Source organism: Schistocerca cancellata, chromosome 4 (genome assembly GCF_023864275.1).
Source record: "Schistocerca cancellata isolate TAMUIC-IGC-003103 chromosome 4, iqSchCanc2.1, whole genome shotgun sequence".
In the NCBI taxonomy this organism is placed as follows: domain Eukaryota; kingdom Metazoa; phylum Arthropoda; class Insecta; order Orthoptera; family Acrididae; genus Schistocerca; species Schistocerca cancellata.
The window spans coordinates 159,251,476-159,270,040 of NC_064629.1; the positions used below are offsets into that span (position 1 = coordinate 159,251,476).

At 41.1% G+C, this 18,565-nt stretch overlaps 1 protein-coding gene across 2 annotated transcripts in view; it reads left to right on the forward strand.

Annotated features, from left to right (window-relative positions):
- The window catches only part of LOC126184622 (uncharacterized), a 234,213-nt gene that overhangs the window by 30,420 nt on the left and 185,228 nt on the right, over positions 1 to 18,565 (forward strand). For both annotated transcript variants that reach the window (XM_049927083.1, XM_049927084.1), the window contains exons 2-3: positions 2,583 to 2,710; positions 2,811 to 2,912. In XM_049927083.1, the coding sequence (XP_049783040.1) occupies positions 2,583 to 2,710; positions 2,811 to 2,912 (230 nt within the window). The remainder of the gene's footprint in view (positions 1 to 2,582; positions 2,711 to 2,810; positions 2,913 to 18,565) is intronic.

The following is an 18,565-nucleotide window of genomic DNA, read 5'->3' on the forward strand; positions in this document are numbered from 1 at the left end:
AACAGAACACAGCATGTTGTTATCAATGGAGAGACATCTACAGACGTTAAAGTAACCTCTGGCGTGCCACAGGGGAGTGTTATGGGACCTTTGCTTTTCACAATGTACAGGACTATTACAAATGATTGAAGCGATTTCATAAATTCACTGTAGCTCCATTCATTGACATATGGTCACGACACACTACAGATACGTAGAAAAACTCATAAAGTTTTCTTCGGCTGAAGCCGCACTTCAGGTTTCTGCCGCCAGAGCGCTCGAGAGCGCAGTGAGACAAAATGGCGACAGGAGCCGAGAAAGCGTATGTCGTGCTTGAAATGCACTCACATCAGTCAGGCATAACAGTGCAACGACACTTCAGGACGAAGTTCAACAAAGATCCACCAACTGCTAACTCCATTCGGTGATGGTATGCACAGTTTAAAGCTTCTGGATGCCTCTGTAAGGGGAAATCAATGGGTCAGCCTGCAGTGAGCAAAGAAACGGTTGAACGCGTATGGGCAAGTTTCACGCGTAGCCCGCGGAAGTCGACGAATAAAGCAAGCAGGGAGCTAAACATACCACAGCCATCGGTTTGGAAAATCTTACGGGAAAGGCTAAAGAAGAAGCCTTACCGTTTACAATTGCTACAAGCCCCGACACCCGATGACAAAGTCAAACGCTTTGAATTTTCGGCGCGGTAGCAACAGCTCATGGAAGAGGATGCGTTCAGTGCGAAACTTGTTTTCAGTGATGAAGCAACATTTTTTCTTAATGGTGAAGTGAACAGACACAATGTGCGAATCTGGGCGGTAGAGAATCCTCACGCATTCGTGCAGCAAATTCGCAATTCACCAAAAGTTAACGTGTTTTGTGCAATCTCACGGTTTAAAGTTTCCGGCCCCTTTTTCTTCTGCGAAAAAAACGTTACAAGACACGTGTATCTGGACATGCTGGAAAATTGGCTCATGCCACAACTGGAGACCAACAGCGCCGACTTCATCTTTCAACAGGATGGTGCTCCACCGCACTTCCATCATGATGTTCGGCATTTCTTAAACAGGAGATTGGAAAGCCGATGGATCGGTCGTGGTGGAGATCACGATCAGCAATTCATGTCATGGCCTCCACCCTCTCCCGACTTAACCCCATGCGATTTCTTTCTGTGGGGTTATGTGAAAGATTCAGTGTTTAAACCTCCTCCACCAAGAAACGTGCCAGAACTGTGAGCTCGCATCAACGATGCTTTCGAACTCACTGATGGGGACATGCTGCGCTGAGTGTGGGAGGAACTTGATTATCGGCTTGATGTCTGCCGAATCACTAAAGGGGCACATATCAAACGTTTGTGAATGCCTAAAAAAACTTTTTGAGTTTTTGTATGTGTGTGCAAAGCATTGTGAAAATGTCTCAAATAATAAAGTTATGTTAGAGCTGTGAAATCGCTTCAATCATTTGTAATAACCCTGTATATAAATGACCTAGTGGATAGTGTCGGAAGTTCCATGCGGCTTTTTGCGGACGATGCTGTAGTATACAGAGAAGTTGCAGCATTGGAAAATTGTAGCGAAATGCAGGAAGATCTGCAGCGGCTAGGCACTTGGTGCAGGGAGTGGCAACTGACCCTTAACATAGACAAATGTAATGTATTGCGAATACATAGAAAGAAGGATCCGTTATTGTATGATTATATGATAACGGAACATACATTGGTAGCAGTTACTCCTGTAAAATATCTGGGAGTATGCGCGCGGAACGATTTGAAGTGGAATGATCATATAAAATTAATTGTTGGTAAGACGGGTACCAGGTTGAGATTCATTGGGAGAGTCCTTAGAAAATGTAGTCCATCAACAAAGGAGGTGGCTTACAAAACACTCGTTCGACCTATACTTGAGTATTGCTCATCAGTGTGGGATCTGTACCAGATTGGGTTGACGGAGGAGATAGAGAAGATCCAAAGAAGAGTGGCGCGTTTCATCACAGGGTTATTTGGTAAGCGTGATAGCGTTACGGAGATGTTTAACAAACTCAAGTGGCAGACTCTGCAAGAGAGGCGCTCTGCATCGCGGTGTAGCTTGCTCGCCAGGTTTCGAGAGGGTGCGTTTCTGGATGAGGTATCGAATATATTGCTTCCCCTTACTTATACCTCCCGAGAAGATCACGAATGTAAAATTAGAGAGATTCGAGCACGCACGGAGGCTTTCAGACAGTCGTTCTTCCTGCTAACCATACGCAACTGGAACAGAAAAGGGAGGTAATGACAGTGGCACGTAAAGTGCCCTCCGCCATACACTGTTGTGTGGCTTGCAGAGTATAAAAAGTAGATGTAGATGTAGATTATTGGAGATTATATTGAGTAGTGAGTGGCACAACTGGTTGTCCACCATTCTAATATTGCTGCTTCCATAAATAATTTTTGATGTTTGATAATAATTTGTGTTGATTTGACCATTCCTGGTGATTTCTCGTATCAAGTAGTGAGATGTCTTGTGTTTGTACCACAATCACTTAAAACGCTTAGTATAACATATTTTTAGGTTGCATTAGCTCTCTGAAATTTGAATCTGTGACCTATTAACTTATTTCCCTTTGTTTTGTAGAGAAATTAGAAGCCAAACGTGGAAGAGATTCATTGACTTGCATCTTCTGTCACTCGGATGTGGAAGAAGATTGTCAGTATGGGAAGCTGTACTGCAGAGGAAAAATCACTGTACATTACTTTTGCTTAGTAAGTGTTGGAAAATGAATTGTTATTAATAAAGCTTGTTCAGTGCTGTTGTGGAATATTAATTTTTATAAGCATGATCAACTGCTAAATTAATTTACAGCTTCTGGCTACCAAGTTGGATCAAAAGGGAAATGATCGAGAAGGAATTCTTGGTTTTCTGCTTAAAGACATTGAAAAACAGATCAACGCAGCAAGAAATGTGGTAAGTTGGTCGATTATTGTGGCTGCTTTGAAGAGCATTGTAGTATATTCCCCCCCCCCCCCCCCCCCCCCCCCCCCCCTCCCCCGACGGCAACAAGATAATGTGAGTTTACTGCATAACTGATTTCATATGTTGAGGTATTCATTTCCTTGTGGTGATTGCTTAAATAGTTGTGCTAGTGACATCTTTGGTGCTGTTAGTGCAGTTGCTTTTCCTGTAGTGGAACTTTTGATGACTTGGCTGATATTTTGCTGGTGGAAAAAGTTACTTGGAAAGTGGTTGTGGTTTGGTTAAAGTTCCCATGAAGTAACAAGTCAGGCAAACCAAGAGCTGGAATAGAATAATAGAAAGAATAATTTATTGAATAATAATTTTCACTGACTAAACTAAACTGCAATAAAATACCACATAGAGCTGGAATAGAATAATAGAATGAATACTTTTTTGAAGAATAATTTTCACTGACTAAACTAAACTGCAATAAAGTACCATCGTATGTAGTTTTACTCCTTTTATGTTAAGGATATGTTTCTGCTCCTGTAGAGGATAAGAGCCATCAGTGAAGTTACACGTTCAGAACTGGGAATTAATGGAAAACTCATAACTTTCTTTTTGTGATTAGGTATAAGTACAACACGGCCAGTACACTGAATGCAACTTTATTCCACGGAAGCATTAACAACTTGAACATGGTATTAAAGTAACATTCAGCAGGAATGTATTTCATATACAAAGGTCTGTAGCAATACACACAGAGAACAGAGTCTGAGCGTGGCTTGTCTAGCCTTAAAATAGACTGGGGCCCATGGCAGGCTGTAATTGTGATTCTCTCTCTCTCTCTCTCTCTCTCTCTCTCTCTCTCTCTCTCTCGCTCTCTCTCTCTCTCTCTCTCTGGGATATCACGGGTTCTTGACATGACCACGCTGTCCTTTTTGTCTGCTGGGCCCTGGCTAAGGCATTGGGAGCATACGGTGTCACATTCTGTGCACACCTCCCTGTGTCAAACCGTATGGCAACATTGGCGATGCCAGGTCTGTTTCTGTGTCAACCTCGGCCATTGGCATGTGGTGCTGATGATACTGGTATTAGTGGTTGCTCAGGAATGGGTGACGAAATCCCTCACAACGGTGTTGGAAGCAACAGAGGAACTGCTGGTGTGGCCGCCAAAGATAGATACCCTCGCCGGCAGAAACCGGTGATGTGATGCCTGATGTGGATGGGCTCAGAGACGATGCTGCGACATCAGGGGCATCCAGTCTCAATGTGAAGGCAAAACTGATCATGGTGCCACGAGCAGTGGTTGTCCTCTTTGCAGATGTCGCAGAGATGCTGCCTCAGCTTCAGATGATGACAGGTGGAATCCATTTGGGGTGACATCTGAAACCGCGTGCCCAGACGGCCACACTCAGCTGGAAGAGGCGCAGCAGCTGCATGGGTTGATGTCTAAGTATAGGATGCAAAAGGTGTAGCAGTGTCGTCAGCTGGCACCCGTGGAGTAGTTCCGCTGGGCTCATCTCACCAAATGGCATGAAACGGTGTGAGGATGGAAAACTATCTAAGGCAACGTCGGATGAAGAGATGGCAACATACTTTTTCATCTGAGTTTTGATCGTTCACACTAAGCATTCTGCCCCATTGTTAAACAGCCAATAATCATGAGAAAGGGGCCAGCCAAATCCACATTTATACCCTTCCATGCATGCGACGGCATTGACCAAGGAGATGATGATGAAGACAGCCAGGGAGAACAGCTTTACGTGTCGCACACTGTGAACAGGAGGCAAGCAGCTGGGTAACATCACCATCCAAGCGGGGCCAAAACACGTGTCGATGGGCCAATGCTTGTTTACGCGATATACCCCTAACGTCTGCGTGTAAGAAACTGAGAACCTACGAATGAAGCACTGAGGGGATCACTACCTGAGGGGTCCCTTGATTTGTGTCTAAAGGCAGAACACCATCCATAACAGAGAATCGATGTTGAAAGATGTAATAATTATGGAGGGGGGGGGGGGGGGGGTCAGACGCACAAGGACGGGGAGGTGAATCAGGCCAACCATATTGTATGAATGTTAAGACCTTCCGCAAAACAGGATACAAAGCTACTGATTTTGTGAGCCACGGAAAACCCTCAACTGTCTTTTTTGAGGTGACATCAATGTGGAAACAAAGCAATTCCTCTTGATCAAATCCTGGGTCCGGAACGGCTTGCAGGCGGGACAAAGCATCAGCATTTGCGTGTTGATTCGTAGGGCGGAAATAAATCTTTTAGTTGTAACACAAAAGGAAAAGAGCCCAGTGTTGAATGCTCTGTGCCGCTTTATCTGGTAACAATGGAGAAGGACTGAATAAGGAAACCAGTGGTATATGATAGGTACCACAGAGAAAAACATGGAATTTCTTCACAGCATATACAGTGGCCAAAGCTTCCTTCTCTATCTGAGGGTACCTAGTTTGAGCAACAGTCAGCATTTTTGTGGCATAAGCAATAAGTGTAAATTCAGACAGTTTGTAGCTCAGTTCTCATTTCTTTTGAACAGCCAACTACATAGTTCATTGAGGTGTCAGTGTCCACCAGTTACATGTCAGGAGGGTAATAAATTGCTTACATAGGTTTTTGCCAGCTATTACTGTTTTACTCTTCAGTTTTTCTTGTTAGGATGCCTGCTGTGTGCGGATGCAGGGGGAGCTGCCCGCAGTTCGCAAACAGTTGAAAGTGGTTTTGGCTGCGATTATTCACCTTCAGGCTACCACCACAGGTTGTAGTGGTGACAAGAGATTCTGGAGTGTCGCATGGGACACCTCAGGTATCACTTGTTTTGCCCCAGGGCTCTACTGCCGGAGACATCTTCTAGTGTACCTGACGTGGTGGACCCGCAGGATGAGTGGCAGTGGTAATGCGTTCGCATCACTAGAGATGGATGGCCAATGTGGAGGCCAGCCATAGGCCTTGCCTATTCACCTTGTGAATGAACAGGTGGCTGTTCTTTCAGCAGGGTCCAAGCAGGAACTTGTGGGCAGGGGTTTGCCAGTTATTGGGAGCTCCAGTGTTAGGCACGATATGGAGCCCCTTAGGAAGATAGTGTTCAGTCTCCCGTATATAAGAAGGGTAAAAGAACAGATCCGCAAAATTACAGATCAATATCCATAACATTGGTTTGCTACATATTCTGGAGCATAGTCTGAGTTAGTAAATTTCCTAGAGACTGAAAAGCTCATGCCCACAAATTAACATGGCTGTAGAAAGCATCACTTATGCAAAGCCCAGCTTACTCTTTTCTCACATGATATACTGTGAACTATGGATGGAGGGCAACAGGCAGATTCTGTTTTTTCTAGATTTCCAAAAAGTATTAGACATGGTACCCCACTGCAAACTGTTAATGAAGGTACATACATGCATAAGGAATAGGCTCCCAGATATGTGACTGGCCCAAACACTTCTTAAGTAATAGAACCTAGTATGTTGTCCTCGATGGTGAGTATTCATTGGAGACAGGTGTAACATTAGGAGTGCCCCAGGGAAGTGTGATAGGATCGTTGCTATTTTATGTATACATAAATGATCTGGCAGACATGTTAGGCAGCAGTCTGCGGTTGTTTGCCAGTGATGATGTGGTGTACAGGAAGGTGGTGAAGATAAGCTACTCAATGTTGATACAAGATGACCTACACAAAATTTCTAGTTGGTGTGTGGTGTGATGAATATCAGCTGGATCTTAATGTAGTAAAGTGTAAGATAGTGTGGATGAGTAGGAAAAACAAACCCTTAATGTTCGGCTACAGAATTAGTAGTGTCCTGCTTGACACAGTCATGTCGTTTAAATATCTGGGCATAACACTGCAAAGCGATTTGAAATGGAACAAATGTGTGAAGATTTTGCTAGGGAAGGTGAATGGTTTATTGGAACAATTTTAGGAAAATGTTGTTCATCTTTAAAGGAGACTGCATATAGGACACTATGTGACCTATTCTTGAGTACTGCTTGAGTGTTTGGGATCTACACCAGGTCAGATTGAAAGAAGACATTGAAGCAATGCAGAGGCAAGCTGCTAGATTTTTTAGTAGGTTCAATCTGCATGTAAGTGTTACGGATGTGCTTCGGGACCCCCTGGTGGGTAGAAGACATTCATTTCTAAGAACACTGCTGAGAAAGTTTAGAGAACCAGCAGCTCACAATGCGGAGCTAAACGGATGATAACATCTCTCACTACCTGATCAGCATAGAGGTCTGTATCGTATCTGACACAAAATGACGATTGTGACTTAACACGTGGGGCTCAGCCGCCCATGTCAATAGGATTAATGTGATTACTTCCTGCAATGGTAGAACTTAAGGGACTGATGACCCTGTAGTTTGGTCCCTTTATATCCCAAACCAACCAACCAGAACTTAACCCATGATGCAATAACATAGGTGCGCTTACTGTAGTATTTTTGAAGTAATTCACATATTAGGTCAAACATTGAAGAAGATGGATCCTGCCAAGGGGCGAGCTGACATAGGACTTGATATATACTAGGTGATATCTGTGAAAGGAACAAGGCATGGCATACAGTAGCATCAGTAATCCCAAAAAAGTGTTGTAGCATACGTTTCATGGATCCTGCCAAGGGGCGAGCTGACATAGGACTTGATATATACTAGGTGATATCTGTGAAAGGAACAAGGCATGGCATACAGTAGCATCAGTAATCCCAAAAAAGTGTTGTAGCATACGTTTCTTGTATGTGTCCCATTCCTGAATGGGATCATAGTATGTAGAAAAAGTAGGCGGACAAACCATGGGAGCCGTGGAGGGCAAAACAGCAGGGGACATCAACTGAGCAGCCTGCCGACTTAGACAAAACAAAAGCCAATGATTGAAGTACCTGAGTTTGATTTTCCAGTGCTGTGATTGTTGGTACCACGGCATGGTGAATGATTCATGCAGTTTGACCAACTGATGTAAAATGTCCTCCGTAATGCCATCAGCCTTTGTGAGAACAAATGGAGGACAAAAGAGAGTAGAAATTTGCACGGAGACAATGAGTTGTAGTTACGTATAAGTACAACACAACCAGTAGACTCAACACAAATTTATTCCATGGAAGCAGTAACAACTTGAACACATTATTTAAGTAATGTTCAGCAGGAACCAATTTTGTACATAAAGAGCTGCAATTTTAGTGCTTTTTCAGCAGTGTTAGTAAACTTGTTTACTATAACTTTTGAATGTCATGGTGTCTAGTAATCTGCGCAGCCACGTCATCATCGTAATCATTGTCATTATCATTGTCGTAATCGTTGTCATTGTCGTCATCATCTTCTTCTTCTTCTTCTTCTTCTTCTTCTTAAGGCTAGGCCTTGTCTCTGCAACCATATTTCTCACCTCTGTGGAGTGTTTCAGATTGGTGTACTGTTTGAAATTAAGTCCATCCATCACAGAATCCAAATGATTTTTCTGCGATATTCCTTTTCCTCTCTTCCCTAAAACCATCCCTTTCAATATGATGGTCAAGAAGTCATTGTGATGTATCATATGGCCAGTGAATTATCTTTTCCTCGTTTACGTGTTAGTTTGTTTCATTTACTTCCCAGAGACCCACTTACTCGATTTTTTTTCTCTCTGAAATTTATTTTCAGCTGCCTTCTTCACATCCACATTTCCATTGCTTTCAATCATTGTATTTCATGTTTCAGTAGGACCATTGTTTCACAGCCATATAAAACAAAACACTGCAGAAGAATGTTTTGATGGATTCTTTCCTAGTTTTAATACTCATCTGCCCCTGCTTGTCAGATGTTGTTTCTTGTTACTGAAGGCCTGTTTATTGAGGGCAATTCTCCTTCCGATTCCTGTTGTGCGCGAATTGTCATGAATGACAATGATTGCTAAGTAACAGAACTGACTACATTGATACATCACCTGTCTTGATGTTTGTTTTTTCATTTATCTTTTCGAGTTATTGCTTTGGTTTTTGGAATGTTCGATGTCACTTTTACTTCCTTTAGTGTTGATGAAACTTTCTGCAATTTGATGTTAATGCAGTGTCATCTGCAAATCAAGTACACTGGATTTCTTGTCTGTTGATTGTGATGCCTTTGGTCTTTTGCTTAAATTTGGGCATTGCCTCCTCAATGAGTATGTTGAACTGAACAAGTACAGGGATAGTGTGCAACCTTGTCTCACTCCCCTTCTAATCGATACAGTGTTTACATTGCCATTCGTGTCTATATTCCTTCCAGCACTCTGTGATGTCTTAACAGTCAGTCAGTCTTTCTCCATTCTCATCATTATCACAGTACTTCTTGTTTTAGATTTGTAGTGCAGTGATTTTATTATGATGTGTGCTTTATCTGTTCTTCCTTCTATTACATTATTCTCTACACTTCACGTAACTTTCTTTATCCATTCCTCTTTTGTCTCTCTACATATTGTCACAAGGAATTCCTTTATTTGTATGTATTACATTTGGCTTTCTTCTTTGTTTAGCTTCTTATACTGCTTTCTTTGTTGTATGATTTCTAGTATTTCTGCGGTAGTCTAAGTTTTTTAGTTCTAGTCGCCTATTTCCCAAAGTTCTTTTTACTGTCTAAAGGATTCCTTGTTTCAGAATATCACAGACAACCTCACTGTTATTAGTTGTGTTAGTAACTTTTGTATAATTCCAATTTGTATGTTCATTTTGCAAATTATTCCTACCATCCTTTTACATTTGAAATTGCACTTTGCCACCACAAATGTGTGATCAGTGTCTGCTTCATTGTTGGGATAGCTGCAGTTTGATCTGATTTGATTTCTATACGCAGAGTTTACCACTATGTAGTCAGTTTGGTATCTCTGTGGGTAACTGGGATTTTTCCATGTGTGTCTTCTTCTCAAAGATGTGTTAATTATTACCATATCATACTGTTCACAAAAACCTAGTTGCCTTTCACCTCGGTTTTCTCTTTCCTGGTCCGAAGTTTCCTGTTCCTGTTCTGTCTGATTTTCAGCCAAATATAGCACTGAAATCTCCCATAATGAGCATATTGCCCTTGTCATCCATTGATATCATTACATCTTCAATACACTCTTAATAGTTTTTGAACCGTGTCTTCTCCACTGTTCTATGTTGAAAAGTGCATGTGTATAATAGTCATCTCCTGAGGCATTGTTTTAATCTTCACCACCAATATCGCATACAAGGTGCGTTCCATAAGTAATGCGACCAAATTCATAAAAAATCATTTATTGAATATATTTGTACAAATAATAAGAAATTTTCAAAATGGCACCCTCTTCCGTCGACACTCTTCTGGAGACCAAATTCATAAAAAACCATTTATTGAATATATTTGTACAAATAATCAAAAATTTTCAAAATAGCCCCCTCTTGCGTCGATACACTTCTGGAGGCGGTGTTTCCATGCCTGGAAGGCATCCTGGAATGCCTTTTCTGGAATGTCCTTTAGAGCTGATGTAACATGCGCCTGGATGGTTTCAATTGTGTCCCAATGTTTTCCTTTCATGACTCCTTTTAACACAGGAAACAAAAAAAAAGTCAGTGGGAGCCAGGTCAGGACTGTAGGGAGGCTGGGGAATCAATGGGGTCTTGGTCGTGGCCAGGAAGTCGTTGACAATGAAGGTGCTGTGATTCGGCACGTTGTCGTGGTGAACTTTCCACATGTCCTTGATGTCGCTTCGGCAGTGCGAGACCCTCCTTTTCAGTCTTTTGAGCACTTCCAAGTAGAAAGCTGAGTTCACTGTAGTCCCAGTAGGTACGAATTCGTGGTGGAAAATGCCTCTGATGTCAAAGAAGACAATGAGCATGGTTTTGATCCTGGACTTGCTCATGCATGCCTTCTTGGGATGGGGCGATGATGGAGTGTCCCACTCTGAACTCTGCCTTTTTGTCTCAGGGTCGTACTCAAAAATCCACGACTCATCACCAGTGATAACTGAGTTTAAAAAATGAGGATCATTTTCACACATTTCCAACATTTTTCGGCACCGAAGCACTCGCATGTGCTTGTGTTCGTCGGTCAACACTTTTGGGACGAGTTTGGCACACACCTTTCTCATGTTCAAATTTTCGGTGACAATGCAGAAAACGGTTGTTTTTGACATGTTTAGAGTTTGTGCTATCAATTGAAGGCTCATCCGTCTGTCAGAGTTCAAACAATCGCGGCCACCCGTCACATTTTCGTTGACTCGTGCGGTTGATGGCCGTCCACTGCGAGGTTCATCGGTGATCTCCTCTCGGCCCTCCATGAACAACTTGTGCCATTGGAAAACTTGTGATTTGGACAAGCAATCATCCCAAAGGCATGCTGAAGTAATGGAAACATTTTGGTGGCAGACTTCTCAAGTTTAACGCAAAATTTGATAGCGTACCATTGCTCTACAGAATGATCCATTGTGCCGTGTTACATAAACTCAAAACGGGGTTGACGGAAACGCACGTCCTGACTCTCCGGCAGCTCGTAGCCGAATGAGACAAAGAGTGTTTTGAAGCTAACACACCCCTCCACTTATCCCAGCTGGTTACAGCTCGCTGTGGTGTACCGTTGCGTCATAAAAAAATTGGTCACATTGCTTGTGGAACGCACTATGTAGTCATGAGCTATGGTACGTACAGTGGGCATAGTGGTTAGTATCACTGGCTTGCATGCTGTGGGTCACCAGTTCAAACCTGAGCACCAGAAATTGTTTATATAGTATTTATCACTTCTTGAAGGTTCTTGAAAAATCTTATCTTTGTAGTGTGTGTATATATCAGATATACAATGGTTATATAAATAGTGGCATTCCGGAATATTCAATGTTTGTGAAAATAACTGCACTCTCCATCCAGATTACTTCTTTCTGTTCTGGCTGTACTTTGGCGAGATAGTGGCCTTGAATTTTGATCCCATACGTCAGGAGATATTAGAGAATGTTGAAGAAGTGGTGTATTGTACTTAAGCACCAATGTCTGCCACAGCCTAATGTGCCAGGAAGAATGAACTCTTCCAACTTGAAATTATGCCGCAGCCATCAAATGAGGACTCAACACCTAGCAAACACAGATACAGCCAACTTCTACACCAAGCATAATGCACTGCAGAAAAACATATTTGGAGGACAGAGGATAACATTCTGGTGCATTTCTACTGTGGACACCCTGCATATGTTGAATGGAACTCCAGAGAAAGAAGGCTAGTTTTGGATTACTAATGCACTGCGAGCCGTCAGCCATCACAACACCTCTATTCATGCCAGTCAACTGCAGATGATTACAGCTAACCTGTGGAACAAAGCAGGTTGCCTTATCTTGTGTGAGGTCATTCTCCAACATGCCATAGCCTTTCTCCATTGCTGTACTGAGGTACCAACCACGCGCCTAGCTGCTGACTTACGGAAAACTAAGTGAGGTGACTATCGATGGCTGCCACAGGTACAAATTCTCCATGGATCACAGTCACCAGGATATGAGGAAATCTCATTGACATCATCATCGACAGCCAACTTGTCCGGGCACTAATCGACTCAGATGCTTCCTTTTATGTAATCTCAGCTGCTTATCATTGTTAAGTAAAGAAGACTATGTCTCATAAAACAAAAGCAATTGTGCTGAAGGTCACAAATGGAAAATATATCTAGCCGACAGGAACCTGTATTGCAAGAATAACTAAGAGTGACAGAACACACCTCTTTGATTTTGCCGTTTTAACAGAATGTAGTCATAATAGTATTCTCAGATGGGACTTCTTGCAGACACCACAAGCTGTTGTAGACTCTGCATGATCAGTGGTCCAGATTGATGAAGCTGTCCAAACAAGCACAAAAAACAAAGATGGTTTGTGGTGGTAGTTTGGCTGTTAAGACACTGTTACCCACCGTCATAGATGAGATGAATTCCAGTTGCCAGTTGAGATATTCAATTAAACTGTGGAGCTACTCAGGCTCATGAAAGGAATCTATATGCCAGCGATGATCATAAGCATTGTAGGTGGTCAGGGAGAACTTTCGATCTCTAATTGTCATAAGCAGCCACAGCTCATCCCTGAAGGTAACTGCATAGGGACAACCGAACCAGTTCAAGATGGACAGCTTAGTGTCGGATGAAGAACCAAGCTCTACTACTACTACTACTACTACTACTACTACTATAGACAATGCAAGGGAGGAAGCTATTATTAGATTGCCAATAGGATCTGGCCTGACTGAGGAGCCCACCAAAGCAATGCCGACTGCTGAAGTTCCTTGTAGAAGACGTGAAGATCTTTGATTGGGGAAAAGTTTTCCAGTTGAGATTAGTAATATCACGTTGTGACATTAACCACAAGATGACAACTGTCTACGGTCCACAGTTGGATGATCTTACAGAACCCTTTCATAAGGCATTGGCAAATACGCTCTCAGTGGACATTGATGTCGAACAGAGAGATTGGGGTACAATACTGCCAGTTGTTAGATTCACGCACAACACAGTGAACCAAGACACTACAAGCTCCACACCATTCTTTCTGCTCCATTGTTGTGAGGTGGAAATGACCATGGATGTACTGTTCCTGTTTCAGTCAGACGATACTCAGGATGACTACATGAAACACCAGGAGAAAGACTGAGAGCACGGGAATGCTGAGCACCGGCCAATAAGATACAGCCCGAGAGACTTGTTATGTTTTTTTTACAACTCTGTGGAAAGTAGGACTATCAGAATAGCTACTAAAGCATTAGTTTGGGCTTTATTATCATATCATTGATCACTAGCTGGGTGTCACATGTGAAGGTCAGGGTTGTGACCTTCATGAAGACAAAATTGCAGAGACATCGTCCATGTCCTCCATATGAAGCTCTATTACAGTCCAGAGGCACAGATCAACGATAGGAGGTTCAAGGTAACTGGACACCCACTCAATGTTTGTGAAGCTTCGATGGGCAGGGCTACGCTTGTTGCTCATCATAGTGCAGATGATGTAGCAGCATGGCCAAAACATGAGGATCCATCAGTGCCACCATGCAAAAGGACTGTTGACAAGATCTAGATCCAGAGTGCTTCAGTTGGCTCCAATGAAAACTTCTAAAACAATGGGTCGCTGTTTCTCCAGGAGAGGGAGCAATTGCATAAGCTGTGGTGTGTGCAGTGTGGTATTGTGGTTTGCATCAGTGGCTGGCGTGCTGCTGATTGCTAGTTCAAACATGACCACCAACAGTTGTTTGCTATTTTGTGTTTATCATTTCTGAAAGGTTCTTGAAATGTCTTATGTTTGTGTAAATAGCTGCACACTGCACTCTGCACCCAAGAGGTCAGTCGCGTTCTCACTGGACATTGGTGTTAGTAACAAATTTCCTTTCAGTGCTAAATGTTGTATTTCATTGACAACCCTGTTTTTGGTTGGTTGGTTGGTTGATTTGGGGGAGGGGACCAAACAGTGAGGTCATCAGTCCCATCGGATTAGGGAATTATGGGCAAGGAACTCAGCTGTGCCCTTTCAAAGGAACAATCCTGGCATTTGCTTGCAGCGATTTAGGGAAATCATGGGAACCTAAATCAGGATGGCTGGACATGGATTTGAATCATCGTCCTCCCGAATGTGAGTCCAGTGTGCTAACCACTGTGCCACCTCATTCGGTCCCTGATTTTGGATTTTACCTTCAGTGTGGTTTTGACTTGACACTATCATTTACATGAAATGTGTTCTCAATCTTGTTTGCCCATTTTCTTCTGAGAATCGGTCCCACTTCATGTTTAGTAGGGAGTGTTCCTCCACTACATTCTCCTAAATGAATCACTAATAAAATGGACACTTCCTTGCCCTTGTCTTTTGCACAGTCTTAAAATGTCAGTGTCATAAGTTTCCATCTTTTTCCTATACCTCTTCTAACTTTTGCACTGTCATTAGCAATCTGACATTTCAAGTGTCAATTCTTATCTGTCCTTTGCAATAATTTCACCGGCTGTTGACCTGGAAACCTTGCAAATTTGTCTTCCTCTGATGGATCTTTAGTTCCAAAGCTCATAGTCAGTAATCCTGTATTCAAATAGAGGCAGTTGCCTTGTAGCTCTACAAAGGACAATAATGCAGTGATTCCCATTGTCTTCTGCATATTAATGCCTTTGACCAAAATGAGTCTGTTCATTTACTTTTAGGGGTGATTCTTCACCCCAGTGGCAATATGGGCCCTGAAACTTCCATCCGCTCATCTATCATCCAAACAGATTGCTGGCTCTTCGTAGAGACCCTCAATCCCATCATTTGTCATCTGCCTGCATGCAATAATAATACAGTCAACCTTTGCTGTCTTTCTACTGTGGGGAGGTGAATGTCCGAGTTTCCCCATCATTGAAACTAAGACTAGAAGGACATTCCTTAATTCCTCAGGTTCTTAAGAGGGGACAGACACGGGAATTTTTTTAACATAAAAGAGATCAGTCATAGTTATTTGTAGTGTCAATTTAAAATCTTACATGTAGATCCATGCCATAGATTAGGATTTATCACATTGCTAGCTTTGTATATTTGCTTTCTTTGAGATTTTCCAAAGGACAGTTGAGAAAACCAGCTATCTAAACCACTCTATTAACATAAGAGCAGTCACAGGTTTTGTGCATCAAAATGCAAAACATTCCAGCTTCCACCAAAATTGAGAACAGTTCATCCTAAACATAAGATTATCAAGGTCAAATTGAAATATATAGTTTTCAAAATACTTCCACTTTATACTGCAACTGTTGTTCGTCTGTTCCGTTTGTATTTTAGCTGTGATTTGGTATTACTTAGTTTTGTGCTTTTTTTTTTAAGTTGATGTGTTGATAATTGGGTGGGAGACATGTTGAGGTCATACTTCATTTCAACATCATTTGCAGAAGTTCACATCCTAGAAAAAAGTTCAGTTTTTGTAATTGGTTAAAAAATTAAAAGAAGTTTCAAGTTTGTTTTATGTATGTCAAAATTTTTTAGCTATGAAGGATCTAATCTAATTATGAGTACCCTTCATTAGAATATGATATACGTTTTTAAAATTTTTGTTGTCAATGCAGATTTGTTTTATTTGACCTAAGGGGTTAGATCATTCCATCTACTGTTCTTTTTGCAATTTTTCCCTTGACAAATTGCAGGTTTTATATGGGATTAATATTTGAGCTATTATTCTCAGACAGATAAAGGATCTACAAGCCGAAGTTTTCAGAATCCCAAGCTAACGTTTTCAAAGTCCAATACAAACATGTGGAGTCAAGTTGAGAACAACTTGCGTCAAGTTTATGCAAAGAAATGTCTATGCTAACTGCTACTTCTCAGAATGGTTATTCCTTGAAGAAGGTTGTTGTAAACAACGCATCTCTCTTTCAGACTAACAGCCAATTCATGGAACCAGTACTAAGAAAAAGAACAATATAAATAAAAGTGTAGTTTCATTAAGTTCTTGGCAACCATAAAATGTTTAGCTTCTAATGAAGTACATTTTAAGATGCATCATAGAGGATTGCCAATCTCAGTGCTACAGCCTAGGGTTCGCTCCATAAAGGAGCCCACACCGCATAAATCTAAAATACAAAATGTCTTTGTTTCAATTTTGTGATGCACAACCCTCTTATAATCATAAAAGATATAGGTGTGGTTATATTGTATTGGCATATTCGGCTGAATTTTTCAGTGCACTGCCAATATGAATGAAGTCGGCATTTACTTATCGAACCCTGTACTCCCTTGCAAAAAGTTCTTAGTGATGCCACATTGAACACGTGACATTAAAGTTGACAATATCACTAAGATTTACAAAGGAATGGTTTATGGATTTGGGGTATTTCAAAGCTTGTTTGATATTGCGGGAAGCAAATTTCATCCATATCTCATTTTGTCCAGACTGAGACCCATAAAATTTATAATTTACTCACTATATATGCGGTTACCTGAACACTCGGACCTGGGAAAACATTTTCAGAGAACTTTGTTTGTTGTTGAAATATTTTGGGACATCTACAAGATGTGTTACTTTCCATAGCGTATGACAGATAGCTGACTGACTCGTGATGTTATAGCAAGGTTGCATGACCACTGTGGGTGTCATTGCAGGAAATTCAAAAGTCAGATAAAAAAATGTTTTTTATATATATAGATCTATTTTATAAAAAATAGTTTTTTGGTTAAATATTATAGTATTACAAACTGTTTACGGTCACATCATCATTTTTGAAAAAATGAAATACTGACTTTTTCATGGACATTGTAACATAACCCTACTTTATCAGAACATTACAGAAGTTTGATATTTGCATAGAAGAAGTAATTCCACCAGTGGTTTATTTGGCACCATAACTCAAAACACATCATCACATGCCAGCAGTGAAGTGGGCTTTGTTAGATTAATACTAAGATGTCTTGTAATTAAAGTTAATACTTAGCTTGGGTGCATAATTAACAGATTCTGGGTTCTTATTGTGTAATAGCTAATACACTTTCCTTGCAAGTTGTCATTTAATTTTTTGCAGGTGCAAGACATAGTTGCAAATGTTGTCACGACCATAGCTATACACTGCCAAGAGAAAGTAGTTAGAATAATGTGTGGGGTTCATAGTTGCACATCTTGTAGGCATCTGTTTAAAAGGTTAGGAATTCTTACAACTGCTTCACAGTACATTTACTCAGTAATGAAATTTTTTCTCAACAACATGGACCAGTTTAAAATCAGCAGCGACATTCATGATTACAATACCAGAAAAAAAGAAAGACCTACACTATCCTTTACTTAACCTATCTTTGGAACAGAAAGGGGTAAAATATGGTGCTATAAAACTTTTTGATATATTACCAGATGAAATAAAATGTCGGACAGACAGCAGTAATAGTTTCAAAAACAAATTGAAATCATACCTCCTTGAGAACTCCTTCTATACTATAGATGAATTCTTGATTATGAGTAAAAAAATCTGGAGATATAATATATGCATTTTGTGCCATTTAAGGGAATGGGATAGAAAATAGAAATATTTAGGTATAACACTTTAATGTAGCCGGCCATTGTGGCCGAGTGGTTCTAGGCGCTACAGTCTCGAACCGCGTGACCGCTACAGTCGCAGGTACGAATCCTGCCTCGGGCATGGATGTGTGTGATGTCCTTAGGTTAGTTAGGTTTAAGTAGTTCTAAGTTCTAGGGGACTGATGACCTCAGCAGTTAAGTCCCATAGTGCTCAGAGCCATTTGAACCATTTGAACTTTAATGTAAACCAAAAAAAAAAAAAAAAAAAAGCCTTGTTTCCTGTGCGCATTTCTTGTGCAATTGACTCAGTCCACATCATAACGGTTTTTCCATGCTATTGATCAATGGAACACGTAACTAACTAACCAATACACAGACTCCGAATTTTAATAATTTTTTTAATACAAACTATTTAGGAGTAAATAAATCCTGATGCCACAAAATATATGTGATAATGTCTTTCGAAATGAAGCTAATATGAAATTACATATAAAGTCTCATTAATATAAGAATAGAAGACCCTGAAGACAGTGCTGAGACCACCTCTCTGCTTTGACGTGCGGTGTCATAAGAATGATTATGTGTGTGTGATTGCAGTGATGCTAAGTAGATGACCTTGATATACCTACTTTTGTGACAAGCATTATGGGGAAATTATGGCCAGAAGGGCTGAGAAACTGAGGGCTTTATTTGTACGTTATTTTCCAGCTGCTTTGTTAAGA